This window comes from Accipiter gentilis, chromosome 12, assembly GCF_929443795.1.
Source record: "Accipiter gentilis chromosome 12, bAccGen1.1, whole genome shotgun sequence".
Taxonomy (NCBI): domain Eukaryota; kingdom Metazoa; phylum Chordata; class Aves; order Accipitriformes; family Accipitridae; genus Astur; species Astur gentilis.
In genome coordinates this window covers 1,155,423-1,171,601 of record NC_064891.1, presented here as the reverse complement: position 1 = coordinate 1,171,601, position 16,179 = coordinate 1,155,423, and the positions used below count along the sequence as shown (strand labels likewise).

Sequence of the window (16,179 nt, the reverse complement as noted above, 5' to 3'; positions counted from 1 at the left end):
AATACTGAGGCAAACAAACCCCGCTGCCCGTTCTGTTTTCCGAACCGTACGCTCGCCGTTCGCTTTGGCAGCATCTTCCCCAGGAACATCTGCGCTAAGGTCACCAGACCGGGGCTGGTTCCCCCCCCCCGCCCTGCTCTCACTCTTCCTCTCTGTGCTCTCCCCTCCCCCTTCACACTGCATCCTGGCTTTCTTCTCTCGCTCTTTTAATGCTTTTCTTTTTTGCTAAAAATAAGCGGGGAGCCCCCAGCCCGGTGACGTCCCGCACGGGCCCAAGGGGGGAAGAGGACCCCCCGCTCCCGCCGCGAACCGCGCCCCAACGGCGCAAACGCGGTAATAACACCGATTTTGCATCATTTTCCCCCAACGCCTCCCCCGTTCCCCTCTTGGGTTTGGTTTTATTTTTGGGGGGGGGGGGGGAGGGTCGGGCACCCCCGGTCGCGCCGGGGGCGGGCGCGCTCCCCGCCTGGGCGCGCGCCATGTGCTCGGCGCTGCCGGCGGCGGGCGGGGGCGTGGCGGCGGGCGTGGCCGCGGCGGCGCGCAGCCGCGCGGCGTGGCGGTGGGCGGTGGCCGCGGGAGCCGCGGGCTCCGCCCCCCCCCGCCGCCCGCCGCCCCCGCCCAGCCGCAGCACGGCGCGGCGCGGCACGGCATGGCGGGGCTGCGCTACCCGCAGCAGAGCGGCTACTGCCGCGCGGCCGCGGCCATGAACCTCCTGCTGGGCGTCTTTCACGTCCTCCTGCCCTGCTTTCGCCCCGGAGAGGCGCAGGGACAAGGTGAGGGCGACGATGGGACGGGGCGGGCCGGGCCGGGCCGGGGGAGGGAGGGAGGGAGGAAGGAAAGGAGGGAGGGAGGGAGGGAGGAAAGGAGGGAGGGAAGGAAGGAAGGAGGGAGGGAGGGAAGGAAGGAAGGGGGTGCCGCTGCCGCTGACCGCTCCGGGCGTGCGAGCGGGGCCGCCGCCGTCCCTCGGGCGGCTGCCGCGGCGGCAGCCCGGGGACACAAAGGGGTTCGGGACGTGGCTCGCATCCCCCCTCCCGCTCCGCCCCTGCGCCCCGCGGTGCGCGCCGCGTCCCGCTGTCAGCCGGGCCGGGCGTCGCTGCGGGCCTGCCCCGGCGCGGGGAGCCCCGGGCCGCTGCTGCCGCCTGCGGGCTTCGGCCCCCCCGGCCCCCGGTCCCGGTCCCGGCCCCTGCGAGCGCGGCCGGCCCATCGGCGGTTTCTCTCTCTCTCTCTGCCCCCGCAGCCATCGAGCCCATCCCCGGCGTGGTGGAGCTGTGGCAAGCCGAGGAGGGGGAGCTGCTGCTGCCCGCCCAGGTGAGGGGGCGCCGGGGGGGGGGGGGTGTCGTTGGTTTGGGGCGCGGCGGGGGGTGAGGTGTGCTCGGGGGCCGTTACGCGCCCCGAGGGGCCGGGGCGGGGGTGTTGGGTTGGGGCTCGGGGGGCGCTGGGGGGGGTGCTACGGCGGGGCCAGTGCCGCGGCGGGGGGCGAGCCGGGCCGCGGGGGCGGCCTCGCCCTCTGTCACGCCGCAGCCCCGTCCCCGCGGCTCCCCCGCCAGCGCCTTGCTGCTACCGGGGCTGCGACCAGGAATGGGATTTTTCGGCTTTGGTGTCCCGTCCCCGTCGTCCCCCCCCGCCCCGTTTTCCCTTTTCTTTTTTTAAATGAATGTATTTGTGCACGGTAAATGCTGGATGTGCATATAATGAGTATGCATATATTTATATCTCAGACTTGCTCAGGTGAAGCCATTTTTTCGCCTCAAATGACACATCATTTATGATGTCGTTCCTCTTGTCCTAGCGCATTTTTGTTTTGTTTAGCTGCTTTTGTTGCATGCTAACAAGATTTGTTTAATTCTGCGTTGGCAAGAGGAGCCAATACAGTAAAAAGCGTGGCCGGGCGGGTAAGCGAGGAGGGGTGCTGGAAGCGGTGGTCTGGAGTTTATGGTATTTGAGGCAGTCATTTAACTTGCACTGACGGACTCTGCCATATGTTGAGCTGGGCCTTCCTAGACTTCAAGGCACCAGGCTCATAAATGGGAAGAAGCAGTCCTTAGGGACATCGTCTTATGTTAGAGGGAAGAGAGGGTAATTTATTTCTCTTAAGCCATTATATCATTCTCTGTTTAGTGCTCAGCCGTTGATACCCATTAACATAGGGAAAAATAGCAGAAGTGTTATTTCTTTCCTCAGCTAGCCAACAACTGACGCTGCTTACCAGGGCCTAGCATTTTGTATCGTGGTGTTACGGAAGTATTATCTATTGTATAAACAGATAGTTTTAAAAAAAATACATATATTACGCTGCTCAGAATTTGCCTGATATGGATGTGATAGTAGCTAAGGGAAGGTGCAGAGTCTCTGCCTAGGGATGTTTAAGGAACTCAGCCTTTTGCTTATACATTCTTTACCTTGAAGGCCTTAAGATGCATTAGATGTAGAAGCGTGTAATGTAGTCGTTTATAGTCGCTTCTCATAGCGAAGCTGCAATTGAGCGATGATGACGTGATGTTTACTTCCTGAGGAGATTAGGTCCTCTTGGAAAACACTTTGTTCTTGAGCATCCTCATAAAAATAAGTTGTAGCGCGGCTGAAGGAAAACCAGGCACGAATGGCGTCGTTGAACGTATGGTCCTGCCGAGTCCTTGCAGCAGTGAAAGGCAAAGCTGAGGGTGCTGCTCCTCTGTCATTTCTGTAGATGCTGTGTTAGGTATGCAGGAAAGAAAACAGGTCTTCTGGTTTCAGTTGTGACAGAGCGAGAAGTGAAAATCACAGTAGGCTCGTTGAAATAAAAGGCGGACGTTAAAAGCCAGATGAGCCAGTCTCCGAGAACTAGTGGTGCAGTGGCTGTTTTGCATGGCTTTCCCCTCCAAGCTTGAGGACAGCAGCAGCATCTGACGCCTCGGTGTGACTGCTCAAGCTGAAGCAGAAGGGCCTGGGTTCCTCAAACAGGTTTTAGGACCAAAGCTTGGTTCTAGGCCCAACCCTGATACCCAAATTTCTGTTCCGTTGCGGGCTTGGACTTTACTCAGCACCTCTTGGGCCTGTAGCCAAATTTGAAGCCACCTTTTCCAGTTGTTGGGGGGAGGAGGAAAGAAGACCTCCCGATCTGTCCCTGTGAATGTGGCGACAGACCCTTCCAACACCACTTCCGTGGAGTGGTGGCACTGCTCTGTGATGGCTGGTTGTAGCTCTTCTCTGAGCGCCCGACGAGGTGAAGGTTGCCCACCCTGCCGCGATCCCCTGTGGCGCGTGCGAGGTCCTGAAGGCAATTCGGCATCGTTGCCCTGCTGGGCGACCGTTCTGGGCTGGTGAGGGGCATCGGTGGAGACGCCGGCATCGGCTCCAGAGATTTGGAAAACTGCTTCATCTGTAACATCTGACTGCCCTTTCTTTGTTAGGGGGATGCTTAAACTTGTAAGAGGTTTATTGCTTGTCCGTCTCCACGCTCCACTAAAAAAAATGGTCTGACTTACCGCTACGAGGAGGTTGTCCATGTTCTCTTCCTTGCAAGAACAGACTTTCTCACTTGAACCTTCACAGGGGTTTTTTTGCCTGTTGTACGTGTACCATGGCAGTGGTGATGTGATGGTGAGGGTCTAGTAAGAGGAAGAACTTTCTTGCTTTTGAGTGAATAATAAACATTGTTTGGTAGGGAATATCCAAGGGTTGCTTCATTCACGTGTTTAAGGATAGGTCTCGCTGAAGACTTTGGGAATGAGAAATGTCTTGGTTCCTTGATCTGGTTCTTCCTATTCCCTTTTGAAGGAGCGCGGGCGGGAGTGCAGCAGAGGAAAGTGAGGACTTTGCATGCAGAAGTGAAAAGTCCAGGGAAGGAACCATGCGTGCTCCTCACCCAGAGCACCTCCCTCCTGCCTGTGTGTTACAGGCTCTGAGCAGAGATATGGTTTAGGTTGCCCTGTCTGCCCAGCCCTTTTGCCCGTTTCTGGCGGGTTACCAATGCTCTGTCTGATGGATGTTTTTCCCTTTCTGTTGTGGATTTGCACTATTATCTTATTTTCCATGCATCATCAGCTGCCTGTGACAGAGCAGTTCTGAGCATTCCTTGCTGCCTGCAGAATTTGAGGATGAAAGTTGGATGGGTCAGTAGCCCATTCAACCGTCGGGTTGCCCGCGCATGCTTTTGTTCCAAGAGCACATACTGAATAAAGATGTCGTGTTAAGAGGCGAGGGAGGGGAAACAAAGCGTTTTAATATTTGTAGTTGCTTTCTAGGCCTCTCACAGCATTGCTTTGTCTACGTGAACTGCATGAATTTGCATGCTGGAGCGCAACCGCCCAGGGCCCCCGTGCCTCCACCCCGGTTGGTCGTTCTACCTTCTGTTTCCTCTTGCTTCCCTTTCATTGTTTGTGCTTCTTGCGTGCCCCCTCCCAGCTTCCCTCTTACATGTATTTGTGCTTTTTCCTCCCCCCCCCCCCCCCCCCCCCCCCGCCATGCCTGTAATCTTTTGATTTTGGCTTCCTCTGAAGCTTGCAGAGCCGTTTAGGGATGGCTCACCTACTGGTCTTGCTCCGCAGCTGAGCCTGAAGGGTGCCCAGAGCATTGCAGTCGGTGAAGGTGTGCGTGGGCTTGTGCGCTGGAGCTGAGGAGGAGCCGGCTATATCTAGCGTGCTGACGGCCTTCCACCTGTCTGCAGCTTCCTCCAGCGTTTTAATGTGTCCTCCTGGGTTCCGTTTTTGCTTTGAGGCAAGCTGGGTTTCCCGGTTGGATGTGGTATCCGTATTTCCTTGTGCCCAGTTCCTCTCTTCTTGTTGAAGGTGATGTGAAGTGTGGGGTAGCTGCAGAGCTCCTGCCTTGCTCTCCTTATCCTCCTTGCCCTTGACGTCCTTTTTACAGCAAACGTCCCTTGGGTGGGTGGCTGGATTTTTGTTTTTGTTTTTCTTCCCACCATTTGTCCTCAATGTGGAAAAATGTAAAGTCTTACCTGCCCTGATGTTTGGGAGATGCGTGGAAAACCAGTGGGATTTTCACGTGGAAAATCTCAAGTGTGAGAGTCTTGATTAGAGCAGTTGTAGTTTTTTTCAGACTCCTTGTAATTTTGTGGTTTTGCTTGTTTGTTTGTAATTTGTTTATAATTACTTAACTAAAATGCTTGGGAGAAAAGCTCCTTTATGTAGGACTCGACACCGAAGCCCTTCACCATTAAAGGCTGAAAAAACTCCAAATATAAACAGCCATGTTGGAGCACTTCAGTGCAAAGCTGAAAGGCGGTTAGTTACGTTCTTGGGGTTGGGTTTGTTTGGTTTTTTTTTGTTTTTTTTCTTCCTGAAAAGGAGAGGAAAGAGCCCAAGAAAAAGCATAGTAAGGGTATCAGGCCTGCTGTCTCCATGGCCACAAGTGTATGAAAGGAGAAGCACAAATGCCATTAGTAGTTCATGGTGGGCACCACTTAAAATAGGTATTGGAGAGTCATAGTCATGTGTTTCTGTCTGTCAGAAACCACTTTGGTGATTACTGTGAGCATCTGAAGGCAGGGGCAGGCACGTTGGCTACCTGCAGAGCAGGGCATTCAGTGCTCTCCACCCCTTCAGTTGCAAGGGAGGAACTACTTCAAAATGAAATAATGAAGGTTAAGTTGTGGGTCTTCTTATCACGATTGAAAATGACAGTCATCAAAGACAACATACACCAGACTTTTTCTTGGTGTCAGTGCCATGTCTGTCTGATGTGATGGGTTTTCTACTGTTCCTGCATGTTGCATGTAGATTAGTGAGATGTTTCATTAGAGGAACACCTCGTGTATGTTTCAGTTTGCTTGCAGATACTTAGGAGATTACAGCGAATGCTTATTTCAGATTACTTGATGATAATGTTTCAGGTGCTTGAATTTTGGAGGAAGATACCGTGATATTTACTGTATCATAGTCTGTTACAGAGACTGGGCAAATACAGAGCTGCTGCCTCGGTTTTCACTTTAAAGGTTCTGCTCAGTTCTGAAAGATTATTTTATTAATTTTTCTTTTCCCATGTAGTAGCGACTCTGCTTCAGTTCTTGTTCTTCAGTGCTGCTCAGGGGCTAATAAGGTTAATGGTTCTACCAGTTTCGAAAGCTGATGAAGACCTTGATCTTATGTATCTGAGATACGCGGCACTGCAGTGTGTCATTAACAGAGGCGCATCCCATCAGCTATGCACAAATTGAATGTACAGAGTCACCTACTTCAAAGCAGGGTTTGTCTGAAGGCTCGCAATTTGTGTGAAAGCCTGAGACAGACTTGGGGTGGAAATTGTGTTCCTCTTTGGGCTGTTAAAAGGCTCCTCCAGCCTCCCAGCTGAGCTTCTGGATGGTGCTGATAGGACTTGGGGCTGGTTGGCCATGCAGATTATGCAGAAGCTGTCAGCCCAGGCTCTTAAGACTTGTGTGACAGGAGAGGGGCACTTTCAGGGGCTTTCCAAGCACGAGATAAGCACCTGCCCATATTGTCTGGAGGAAGGGGATTTTTTTTTTTTTCCCTGTTGTGGATAGGCTGCTGGGACCTGCATTTTGGCTTCAGGAGTCGTTCCCTTCCTTCCATCCCCCTGTAGTACTTGTCTGACGATACGGGAGTTTGAGGAAGCCTGCCTTTTTTTTTTTTTTTTTTTTTTTTTATCCTTAGTGTGAGTATACGTGTAGCCTGTGCCATACAGAGGAGGGAACATAGGAAAAAGCTGGACATGGGGCTCTGTGTGTGTGCTCAGAGTCAAGGGTGATTTTAAAAAAAATTTTCTTTCTTGCACAATTGAGATTTTGTGGTGTGGCTGCACTGTAGCTTGGGAAGGTTTTTTTTCATTGTTGCTTGAGAAAAAGTGAAGAGGAGAAGTGGTTAAGATAGCTAGTGTTAAGGGTGAGCACTGTGTAGTGATATAGTCCCAGGTTTCTGATGCCTGGCAGATGTTAAGCCATTTAAAGGAGGAGTTAAGCCATTTAAAATGAGGATAGCTTGCCAGCCTGTTGTTGCGGAGAAGCTCTTTCTGGAGGAGGTGGATGAGGAATCCTCTAATTCTGCTTGGTATCATACTGAGGTCCCCGAAGTACAAAAGGAGCTTGGAGAAGCTGGAAATCAGATGGTGGGTTTGTACTGTGCCATACTGGTAGAGTCTAAAAGCAAGGCTTAGCTCAGTCATTAGAGGAGATGGCCAGGTCTTTGTGAGGGCCAGGTGCTAGGACCCCTGGGTAGGTAGGTCTGTGCTGAAGAGCTGTGCTGCAGATTCTGGACGATTATCACAGTGTCCCCAACCTCCCTTTAAGGGCACGCATACAGAAAGACTGTCAAGTCCTCAAATTAACTTGTACTTCCCTGTCAGTCTTGTTACAGATTTGGTTATGCTATGGTAGAAGGCTGTGCCGCTTCTGTTGGATGAGTTGCTTGTGGCAAAAGATTGAAGTTTATATGCATCTGGTAGCTTTCGGCAAGATCTGTAATATTAGCCATAAGGTCATTATTTTAGCCATAATAATGTTAATAATAGTTTTACCCATATGTGCTGCCTTAGTGTAGTTGTCATTTTTTCCCCCTTCACGAGGGGGGAACTAGAAAATAGGAGCTAGAGTCAAAGTGGGTGCCTTGGGCACTGTTCCGTGATGCACTTACATGGGAAACGTGTAGGAGGGGTGGTGGAAGGTGCACTCTTTTAATTTAAAAAATGTGGGTTGTTTTTTGGTTTTGTTTTTTTTTTCCTACCTTTTCATTGCTAAGGTCTGTAGCTTGTGTCTTGTGCAACCATCACCTGCAGAAGCAGTAGCTGGGAAAACTTACCAGCTGTCCCTGGCAGGGTAACTGTGACCTCTTCCCGAAAAATGTTAATCTCCCTAAAGCTGTTCCTGGTTTCATCAGTGCAGGTTGGGTGGCTGTAACATGCTCCATTTTGAGTTGTACCTAAAGCTTTCCTGGAGATCTCGGCTGGTTCAGAGCAGCTACCTGCTTGTTTTAAATGGATTTCCTGCAGGGAGCTCATTGAACCAACGCTTGAGTTCATTTCTGTAGACAGCTCAAAGTGGTTAGTTGTGAACTGCAAGCTGGCACAGTTTGTTAACTGCATGTCTCAAAAATTACCTTAGTCCAAGCAACTGAGCTAAGCTGTTGTGTTTAAAGCTTCTACTCTCTCTGATTTCTGTACGTGCTGCTGATCACTGATAAGATCTGGGCTTGGGATCTCGCCATCCCTGTTGGAACGTGGTACTTTGCCTTTGCTGTTGGTGCTACCACGTGGTCTGAATTCCAAGGCATTCTGCATCTGATTTTCTCAGGTACTGGCTAATGAAATTTACTGATGGGGGCAGATGGTTTTAGATTGAAATTGTATGTGCGTGCAGAATCTTGTATAGATGCATTTATATAAATAAAAAAATGAGTCTGTTTAATCAATATTTGGAAAAAAACCAACAGGGAGTAGCCATGTTAAGTCACCATTTATCTTGGCAAAAGGAGCAGAAACCCTAAATGGGATGGCCAGCATCCACCTTCCTTGAATTATAAAGGAATTGCTGTAGGAATTTTAGATTTCTGAGTTTGTTTTGCAAGCAAGTCATGTGAGAGTCCACCTTCAGAGGAGTTAAAAATGGTGCATATGTTCAGTGTGCCCTGTCACAATTCTCAGATTCTTACGTAGTATTTTCTCTGTTTGTCAGGCTGATTCAGAGGAAGTTGTGGAAGAGCATCCACAAGAGCAAAGGTAAGTGAAACTAAAATGAAAACAAGAGTGTTGAAGCTTGTTTTGGTTTTTGCTTTAGGAAGTACTGAAGTGTAATTGGGCAGACTACTAAAAATTATTTTTTCTGCTGCATACTAAATAGATTTTCATTATTTGTGGCTTACAGTTTTCTCAACTAATGTTAATATTAATTTGTTAGCAAAACCAGAAAATAGCGTGCGGCATATGCAAGACTGAACTGCCCTCTTGCATCTCTTTCTCTTTATTCTATCTCTAAGCTGCATTTGCTTTTCATTGCTTTTACCCTAAAAGTTCCGTGTTTATTAATTCTGCTTTATTGTATATTTTGTAATTAATTTCTTTAAACAAGAGGACAATTTTCTGTTCCAAAATTTGCAAACGCAAGTAGTCTTGGAGCGTGAATGTGTACCAAGGCAAGGAGGGTGGTAAAGAAGACTTAAAGCCAAAGGCTTATTCGTGTGTTGCTTTGGAACAATAAATATCCTGCCTGATTTCTTGAAATCAGGTAAATAATAAAGCTCTTAAGATGTGTAGTTTCAACTCTGCTGTTTCTGTTGATATCAGGCCTCCTCTATTTTGAAGGGTTGGGTAAATAGCATCACAGATTATTTTTTAAATACACATTTTGTTTCCTCTGAGAGTCCAGATTAAAATGCTTGGACATCTACCAGTGAAACACTTCCTTCCTTTGGTACGTGTTAATGTGGGTACAGCTTTCGGTGGCATGCCAGCTAGAAAGATCACAAGACTTAAAATAAACACGTGTAACACCACCGTGCTCCAATGGTTGCAGTTAGCCAGAAATGCTTTTCTCATTTATCTCCCATCTTTGCCCTTAGCTTGGGTTTGAGAGTGAATAGATCTGATAAAACACAAGCCTTGCTGGGAGCTGGCAGAAGGGGTGAGCCTGGGGCAGGGAATGGGATGGTTGTGACGGGTCTGTCCTGCACTGCAATGCTTCTCCACGCGCCTCTTCCCCCTCTTTGCTCCATTGGGAGCCTTCTCGTCCAAACCCAGGATCACATTAGGGCTTTGTGCCTCATCCCTGTGGAATGGCAAAGATGGTATAGAAACAGAATGGGAGGATTACTGCTGCCTCTGACAGCTGATGCTGATGGTTTGTGCTTGCCTACATCTACATCCCCCAATTCCTACCTGCGTAGGGCATTTTTTTTTTTTTTCCTTCGTGAAAAGAGGGGTAGACTATTGAAAGCTGGCATTTTCCCTGCACAAATACAGAACTTCTTGATTTTCAGCTGGGGACTACTAAGGTTTTGATGCAAAATTTTCACTGTGTGCCTAAGTGTGCTCTATTTATTGAGAGGTAATCAGAAGACCGCAGTCTCAAGTGCTGTGCTTAAGGTGGTTTCTGAGATTTTTGTTAGTAGGCAGAGAGATTTAGTTTAGGGGGAAAAAAAAATATCTCTGCCTGCCTATTTATCTCTGGAGGTGGATGGAGTAACTGGCTACTATGGCAATAATAAAAATATTACTGAAAGAGAAATAGTTCTTGAGACTCAGATAGGAAATAGGAAAAAGTGGTTTGACTGGTTTTGGTGGTTTTTTTTTGTTTTGGTTTGGTTTTTTGTCATTCAGGTGCTTAAAGATTTTTCTAGTAATTACTCATTTCCAAAAATGAACTTGTTTTCTGAAAGTTAAGTTTATAAGGTTCATTTGCATGGATGGAAACATCCTTCTATTGTCATAATGAAATGCTTCAGGAAACTTGCCTAAACAGACAGTGGTTTGTGTGCATCTTTTAAACTGTTGGTTTGCTGCTGTATGTAAACACCGATCTGTGTGTGCTCTGTATGCTGAAGGAATGTTGCAGTGTAGACTTTATGAAGACCTAGCAAAGGTACGTAAGAAAGACTAGAATTTATTAGTTTCTTTCCAGATTAACTTTCATTCCCTTGGCTTCTATTACTATATGGTGAAATTGTGGGGATTTCCTTTTCCTGTAGCAGCAAAACCTGAGAACTTGTAGCATCTCCATCTCATTGTCTGCCAGCATGCCCTAGGGAAATCAGCTAAAGCTACTGAAATTTGATGTGAAGCCCCTAGAAGCAAAGCACCTTAAAGTAGCAGTATGAACAGCAGTTAATGGAGATAGAGAATTCAAAATTTTCCCCAGAGCTGAAGAAAGTAGAGAGAGTTCAGCATCTTGGAGCATAAAGGAGAAAGTCTCTTCCCAAAACATTGTTTTATTCAGTTTTTAATTCTAGGTTAATGGGCTCTCTTGGGAGCTTGCTAACCTACTTTAAAAAAAAAAGTATTAACAGTCTGTTAACTGACTTCCTGTGCATGTGCATCACAGGATCTTCCATGTCGGGTGGGATTCTTGGTTTGCTGCTGGTTTTGTGGCAAGGTCACAAGGGGGATGGATGTAGTCTCATTATTTCTGCCTTAGGCTTAGCTTTATCAAGTTCAGAAGTTTGCATTGAGGTGAAAAGACATTGTCAAAACAGCAGTTTTTGTAAAGAGCTATTTTGGAGGTGAATGAGAAATAGTTGATTTGGAGGTCCCTGGGTTTGCAGCTGCCCTGAGTGAGAAAAAGGTAATTAGCAAGTCCTTAATTTCCAGCCTACGATTCCTGCCTTTCTGATTGTTTGGATGCTCTACCACAGGTTGCTTTCTACTGTTTTGTGTCTCTGAATCAGACTCTGAAATAATAAGTGTTGGGCAGCAGATGCTTGAGTTGCTGGATGTACTGCTTCAGGCCACAGTCTTTGACAGAAGTAAAGCCACATGTATTTGGACTAGCCATTAAAAAAGGTTCAAGTTTCCTTAAAAGACTGGTTCTTACATTTGAAAGGCAGCAGTAAAAAGATGCCTTCCAGAACAACTTCGGTTCAGGAAGTTTTGTTAGAAGAAAGTCAAATGACAGGTGTTGACAGAAAGGTGGGGTTTTTTTTGTTTTTTGTTTTGGGTTTTTTTGTTTTGGTTTTTTTTCATGCTGGTGACTGTTCAGTTGCCACAGCTGGCAGTACTGGATTTTGAAGACTTAAGTGCTTGCTTTTTTATTTCACTTTTGCTAAAGCAGCAGAATGAGTCAAATGCAGAGGTCTGGCACAGATTAAGGGGCAATACTGTTAGGTCATGTGCACAAATTATGCTATCAAAATTTTTAGCTTTCTACTTCAAGGAGGTAGACATTGGACTACCAAGAAAAAAAATAAATTTTCACATATATGATATTCTTAATCCTTGGTTTTGAGGACCTCTGGAGAAAGGCCTTTGAGGGTCCAGTTTCCCAGCAGATACATTGAAGAACATTTGCACTGGAATAAACTGCTGTACTCAAGATGTGGAGCATGTACTTTTAATATGTGATGTGCATTAATAGTCTACGAGAAGGGAAAGCCATACAATACTAGAAGTGTGGTATGTAATTACCAAGTAAGAGGACATTTTCCAGCCTTTACCTGTGACAGGGCATATTTTGCTTTGAGTAGATGGGTATCAACTGCTAGGAAAATTGCAAGTGTGAACCTTTGCCTTTGATCACTGGGAGAGCGTTTGACCCTGTGGACTGGAGCTGCTTGGGGCAAATAGATGGTATCAGCTCCCAGAGGGTTCCTGCTAGGGTGATAGTGCAGCCCTGGGAGTGACAGCTGGTGCCCAGCACTTTGACCTCTCCTGATTGCCAAGTGGGATTACTCCTAATCCTGTGATTTTTGCTGTGCCTGTGAAATAGTGCTCCAGACGTGGAAGAGAAATCGGAAGGTAAAGGTAGCAAGGGAGTTGCTTTGTTGTCTCTCAGGCAACTAGTAAGCAGTTAAGGTGCACAGACTGCAAAATTACTCGGGCGTTTAGCGGATACTTAAGAGATGTTGTTATAAGGTTTGCTTCAGGAAAAATCCAGACTGGCTGGGGAGAATGAGCCCACTTCACGTTGTGAGGCTGTATGTGGCAATTTCTCACTGGCCACAACTTCATCTCATCTCCAGTCAAGAGACGCAGATTGGATCTGGTGCTGTGGATGGATAGTTAAGTCACTTCAGAGGTGACTTAAAGCCTGTGGTCTTAGTGCCGTAATTTCTGATAGTCCAGTGCTTGGAAAGTAATGGCATGGGACTGGTGGTACGCCTGTGTACCGGATCTCTAGCTTGGGTGGTGGCTAAGCCAGGAAAAGAAAGACCGAAAAATAGGTTAGGATCAACCAGATTTTTTTTCCTTCTGCTTTTTCTCACTGAAAATAATAAAATTGACTTTGTACTAGAACAAATGTCTGAATATTTTTTAAAAAAACTGTTTTATGTTGTGTTCCCTTTTTAAACATCTTTAAAGTCAAACTGAGTGAATATCCATTGAGAAAGTGTTTCAAAATGAAAAGCTGAAAAGTACTTTTGAGAGTGTCGGTGAATGCTTAAACTGTTTGAAAAGAACCATCCTAAACCAATATTTTCAAGCTAAGCTTGTATTGAGTACCACTAATCATTTAGATTGTCATTAAACTTACCCCCTAAAAGTATTTGAAAAATTACATGGAGACTTTTCCTAGGATATATGCTTGGTCCTAACGTGTAATAGCAGAAGTTGCTTTTATGAAGTTTTTAATAGTTTTAAATTTTTTTTTTTGCAAAAGAAGCAGAAATCTGTGTGTATTAGAAAAGAAAAAAGTGCATTTCTTGGGAAAAGGCTTTTTAGTCACCATTAATGCACTTGCATAAAGTAACACATTTCTATAGTATGCACAGAATGGGTGATCTTACTGGGTTGCATCAAAAACTGCTTCAATATTGGTTCACTTGTTTTTAATTGATAAATTACTGGTGTTGTATTCTACTTACAATTTCACCAGATCACCAAGGGACTACTGATTTTTAAGTTTTAATTGATGCCTAAAGAAATGAAATTTACTTTTATATAATCCTTAGAAGTAAAGCAGTGGAAATGAGATGCACACACCTACCTGTTAGGCTTCGGGGAACATCCCTAAGGAGTTCCCTGTAGGGAACACAGAGGATAATGTGAAGCTAGAATAAAAAAGCTTACTGAAGAAAATTGCTAGAAGGTCAATAAAGCTGGGGGATCTTCTGTAGATGAAGAAACATTGTTTTGGAAGGAACTATCATTGTTACTCTTCATCTCCTTTCTTATACTTCTGGCAGGCACAGCCAGGGTGGCAGGCCAAACTCTTGCTGCTTTTAATCTTTTATCTCTGTTTTATGTGTTGTAATTCATTCACTGATGAACTTTGCCTTACTGAACTTTGTATTAAATGCTGTTAGGGACAGCTGTAACCTCGTGTGCATTGCTTCTTCCAAAATATTGGTCCTTCTGCAGAATTGTGTTGCTTGTTTGCTGATACAGGGAGTAATAAACCGTTCTACTTTTTTTTCCCTGGGACATTGCATGCCAGTGCTGTGTGCTAGCAAATGAGTCAGCTCTCCATTTATTTATTTGTTTCTTAGTTGCTTTCAGACATTTCTGCAATGAGAGCAGTGGCCTAGGCCAGCTGTACTGTGTTTCACACCAGACTGAGGAGCTATGGCCTTTTAGGATCTGGAGTTAATGGCAAACAAGACAGTTCTGCTGCGTTTTGCAGAGAGCTGTCAAACTTCTGTCCTCGGTGTATGTCCCAATTGACCTTAACTGAAATATTTTAAAGGTGATGCGTGGCCACATTTAATTACTCTTCAATATGGTGTTGCAATCCCACTCACGGTCAAAATCTTGTCTGCTTGCATTGAGAAAACTGTGCTGGTATGTATGTATTTCTCTTGCTGTTGTGAGCCCCATGGTCAGATTGGTGACTGTTTGATCGGTGTGTTGGCTTGTATGCTGACCTAAAATGGACTTTCTCATCTATGGGTGACAATTTGACTTTGAAAAATGAAGACCATCTTGGTGTGGTAATTGAGAATTGGCACTTGTGCTTTCATATGGCTCACGCTGCCTTGAAAAGCCACACAGGCTGTCTTATGCCAGTTTCTATACTGTTAAAAATAGCAGGCAGTGACAGTATCCTCCCAGCTGGGGCTGTGAGGTTATTGTTTGCGCAGGGATTAGTGTATGTGAAGAAGCTGTATTTGTGGATATGTGCTACTGGAGTAAACTTTCTCACATGCAATGACCTCTTCTAAATGGACAAGTAAACTGTGCTTTGCATTTTGGTGTCCTGTATCTAGCTTCCTTCTGTTAATAATTTCTTCACTTTCTTTTCCCACTTTCTGAGCTTTCTGTCTCTTCCGTAGATCTCTTGCATACCTTCTTATGGCATCTCTTCTTTCTTTCTAGTTTCTATCCGGGCCATGCCTGGAATGGTTGTAGTTTCTGTACCGCAAGAGGAAGAGTCTGTCTTGCCCCCTCTGTTTCCCCGGTGCTTTCCCCTGCCTTGTGCAGCCCTACAAGTTGTATCGGAAAACTCTGCTGGATGAAAAGCACTGCTTTGTTTTATTTTTGCCAGGTTAACATTTACCTGTGATCATTATCTGATGGGTTTCCCTGTGGCTTTCTGTGGCAGCGTCAGCTGCAAACGTGCGTGAAAAGTGTTCCCTCGGTCCCTTCCTCCCGCTGTGCTGGATGGGTGCCGGACCTGGCGCTGGAGCCGCGTGTGGCAACGTGGCTCGCTTGCGGGACAGCATCTCCGTGCTCTTCCCAAGCTGCACCACGGAGGCCTGCCCGTGTGTTGGTGCGGCTCTGGTCCAGACCTCGTGGCGTCTTCCTGCTCCTTCCTTGGACCTTCTGTCCCCAGTCGTCTTTCTTCTGGCCTGCTGTCGGAGTGGTGGTTGCATGGTGATACTCATGCGAAGGCTGACTCTCTGCTCCCTTATCTACTGTGGTGCAGGAGGAATTGGGGAGGAACCCAGCCAAATCTGCTGCTCTGCTTGCTCTTGGTGAGATAGACAAGCAGGTTAGTCCCCAAAAGTGTGGGGCTAAGAGGGAGAACCTCTTATATGTTGGGAGTAGCGCCTTACCAAATTAGCGGCTGTTGGGTAGGAAGAGGGTGTAAAGTGTTTGCATCGGTGTGATGGATAGCCTTGGAGGCCGTGGATGGGTTTTGGGTGGATGGCGTGGCGAATCACGCAGCCTGCCACGGCATGGAAAGTTGAAGACAAGTGCACACACGCATACATCATTCATTGTGCGCAGTTTTAATTTTTTTCGGGCTCTTGGTAAACCCCTGTAGCCTATGCTTTGGGACAGAGTCCACCCAGAATGCATGGTCTTTAGAGTTAGGACAATCTCGATCTGAGCAGGTGGGACAAGGGCATGTGGTGTCTTATTTCCCATTCTGTGTTTGTTTCAGTACTGGCTGCAAAGCCGCGCAGGAGCAGAGACAGATCTCGTTGTGGCACAGGCTGTTGGTATAGTCATTCAGCAAACACATGCGGAAGGTCAGCTCTTAATGCCAAGCAGCTGTGTGCTGCGAGTGCTCTGCAAGTCTGCTCTGGAACATGGCATTTTTCTTGTTAAACTTAACCTGCCTTGTTTTGAAAACGGGTATGTTAGGACACATTTTGTATGTTTAGAGAAGAGGAAGAAAAAAGAAAGAAAAGCAAACAGCTGCTG

The 16,179-nt window shown here is 46.9% G+C and overlaps 1 protein-coding gene across 4 annotated transcripts in view; it reads left to right on the top strand.

Annotated features, from left to right (window-relative positions):
• Positions 1-612: 612 nt before the first annotated feature.
• TMEM131L (transmembrane 131 like) overlaps positions 613-16,179 on the top strand; it is a 91,228-nt gene continuing 75,661 nt past the window's right edge. For all 4 annotated transcript variants that reach the window (XM_049814531.1, XM_049814529.1, XM_049814530.1 and 1 more), the window contains exons 1-3: positions 613-773; positions 1,238-1,308; positions 8,618-8,661. In XM_049814531.1, the coding sequence (XP_049670488.1) occupies positions 650-773; positions 1,238-1,308; positions 8,618-8,661 (239 nt within the window). In that variant the 5' untranslated portion in view covers positions 613-649. The remainder of the gene's footprint in view (positions 774-1,237; positions 1,309-8,617; positions 8,662-16,179) is intronic.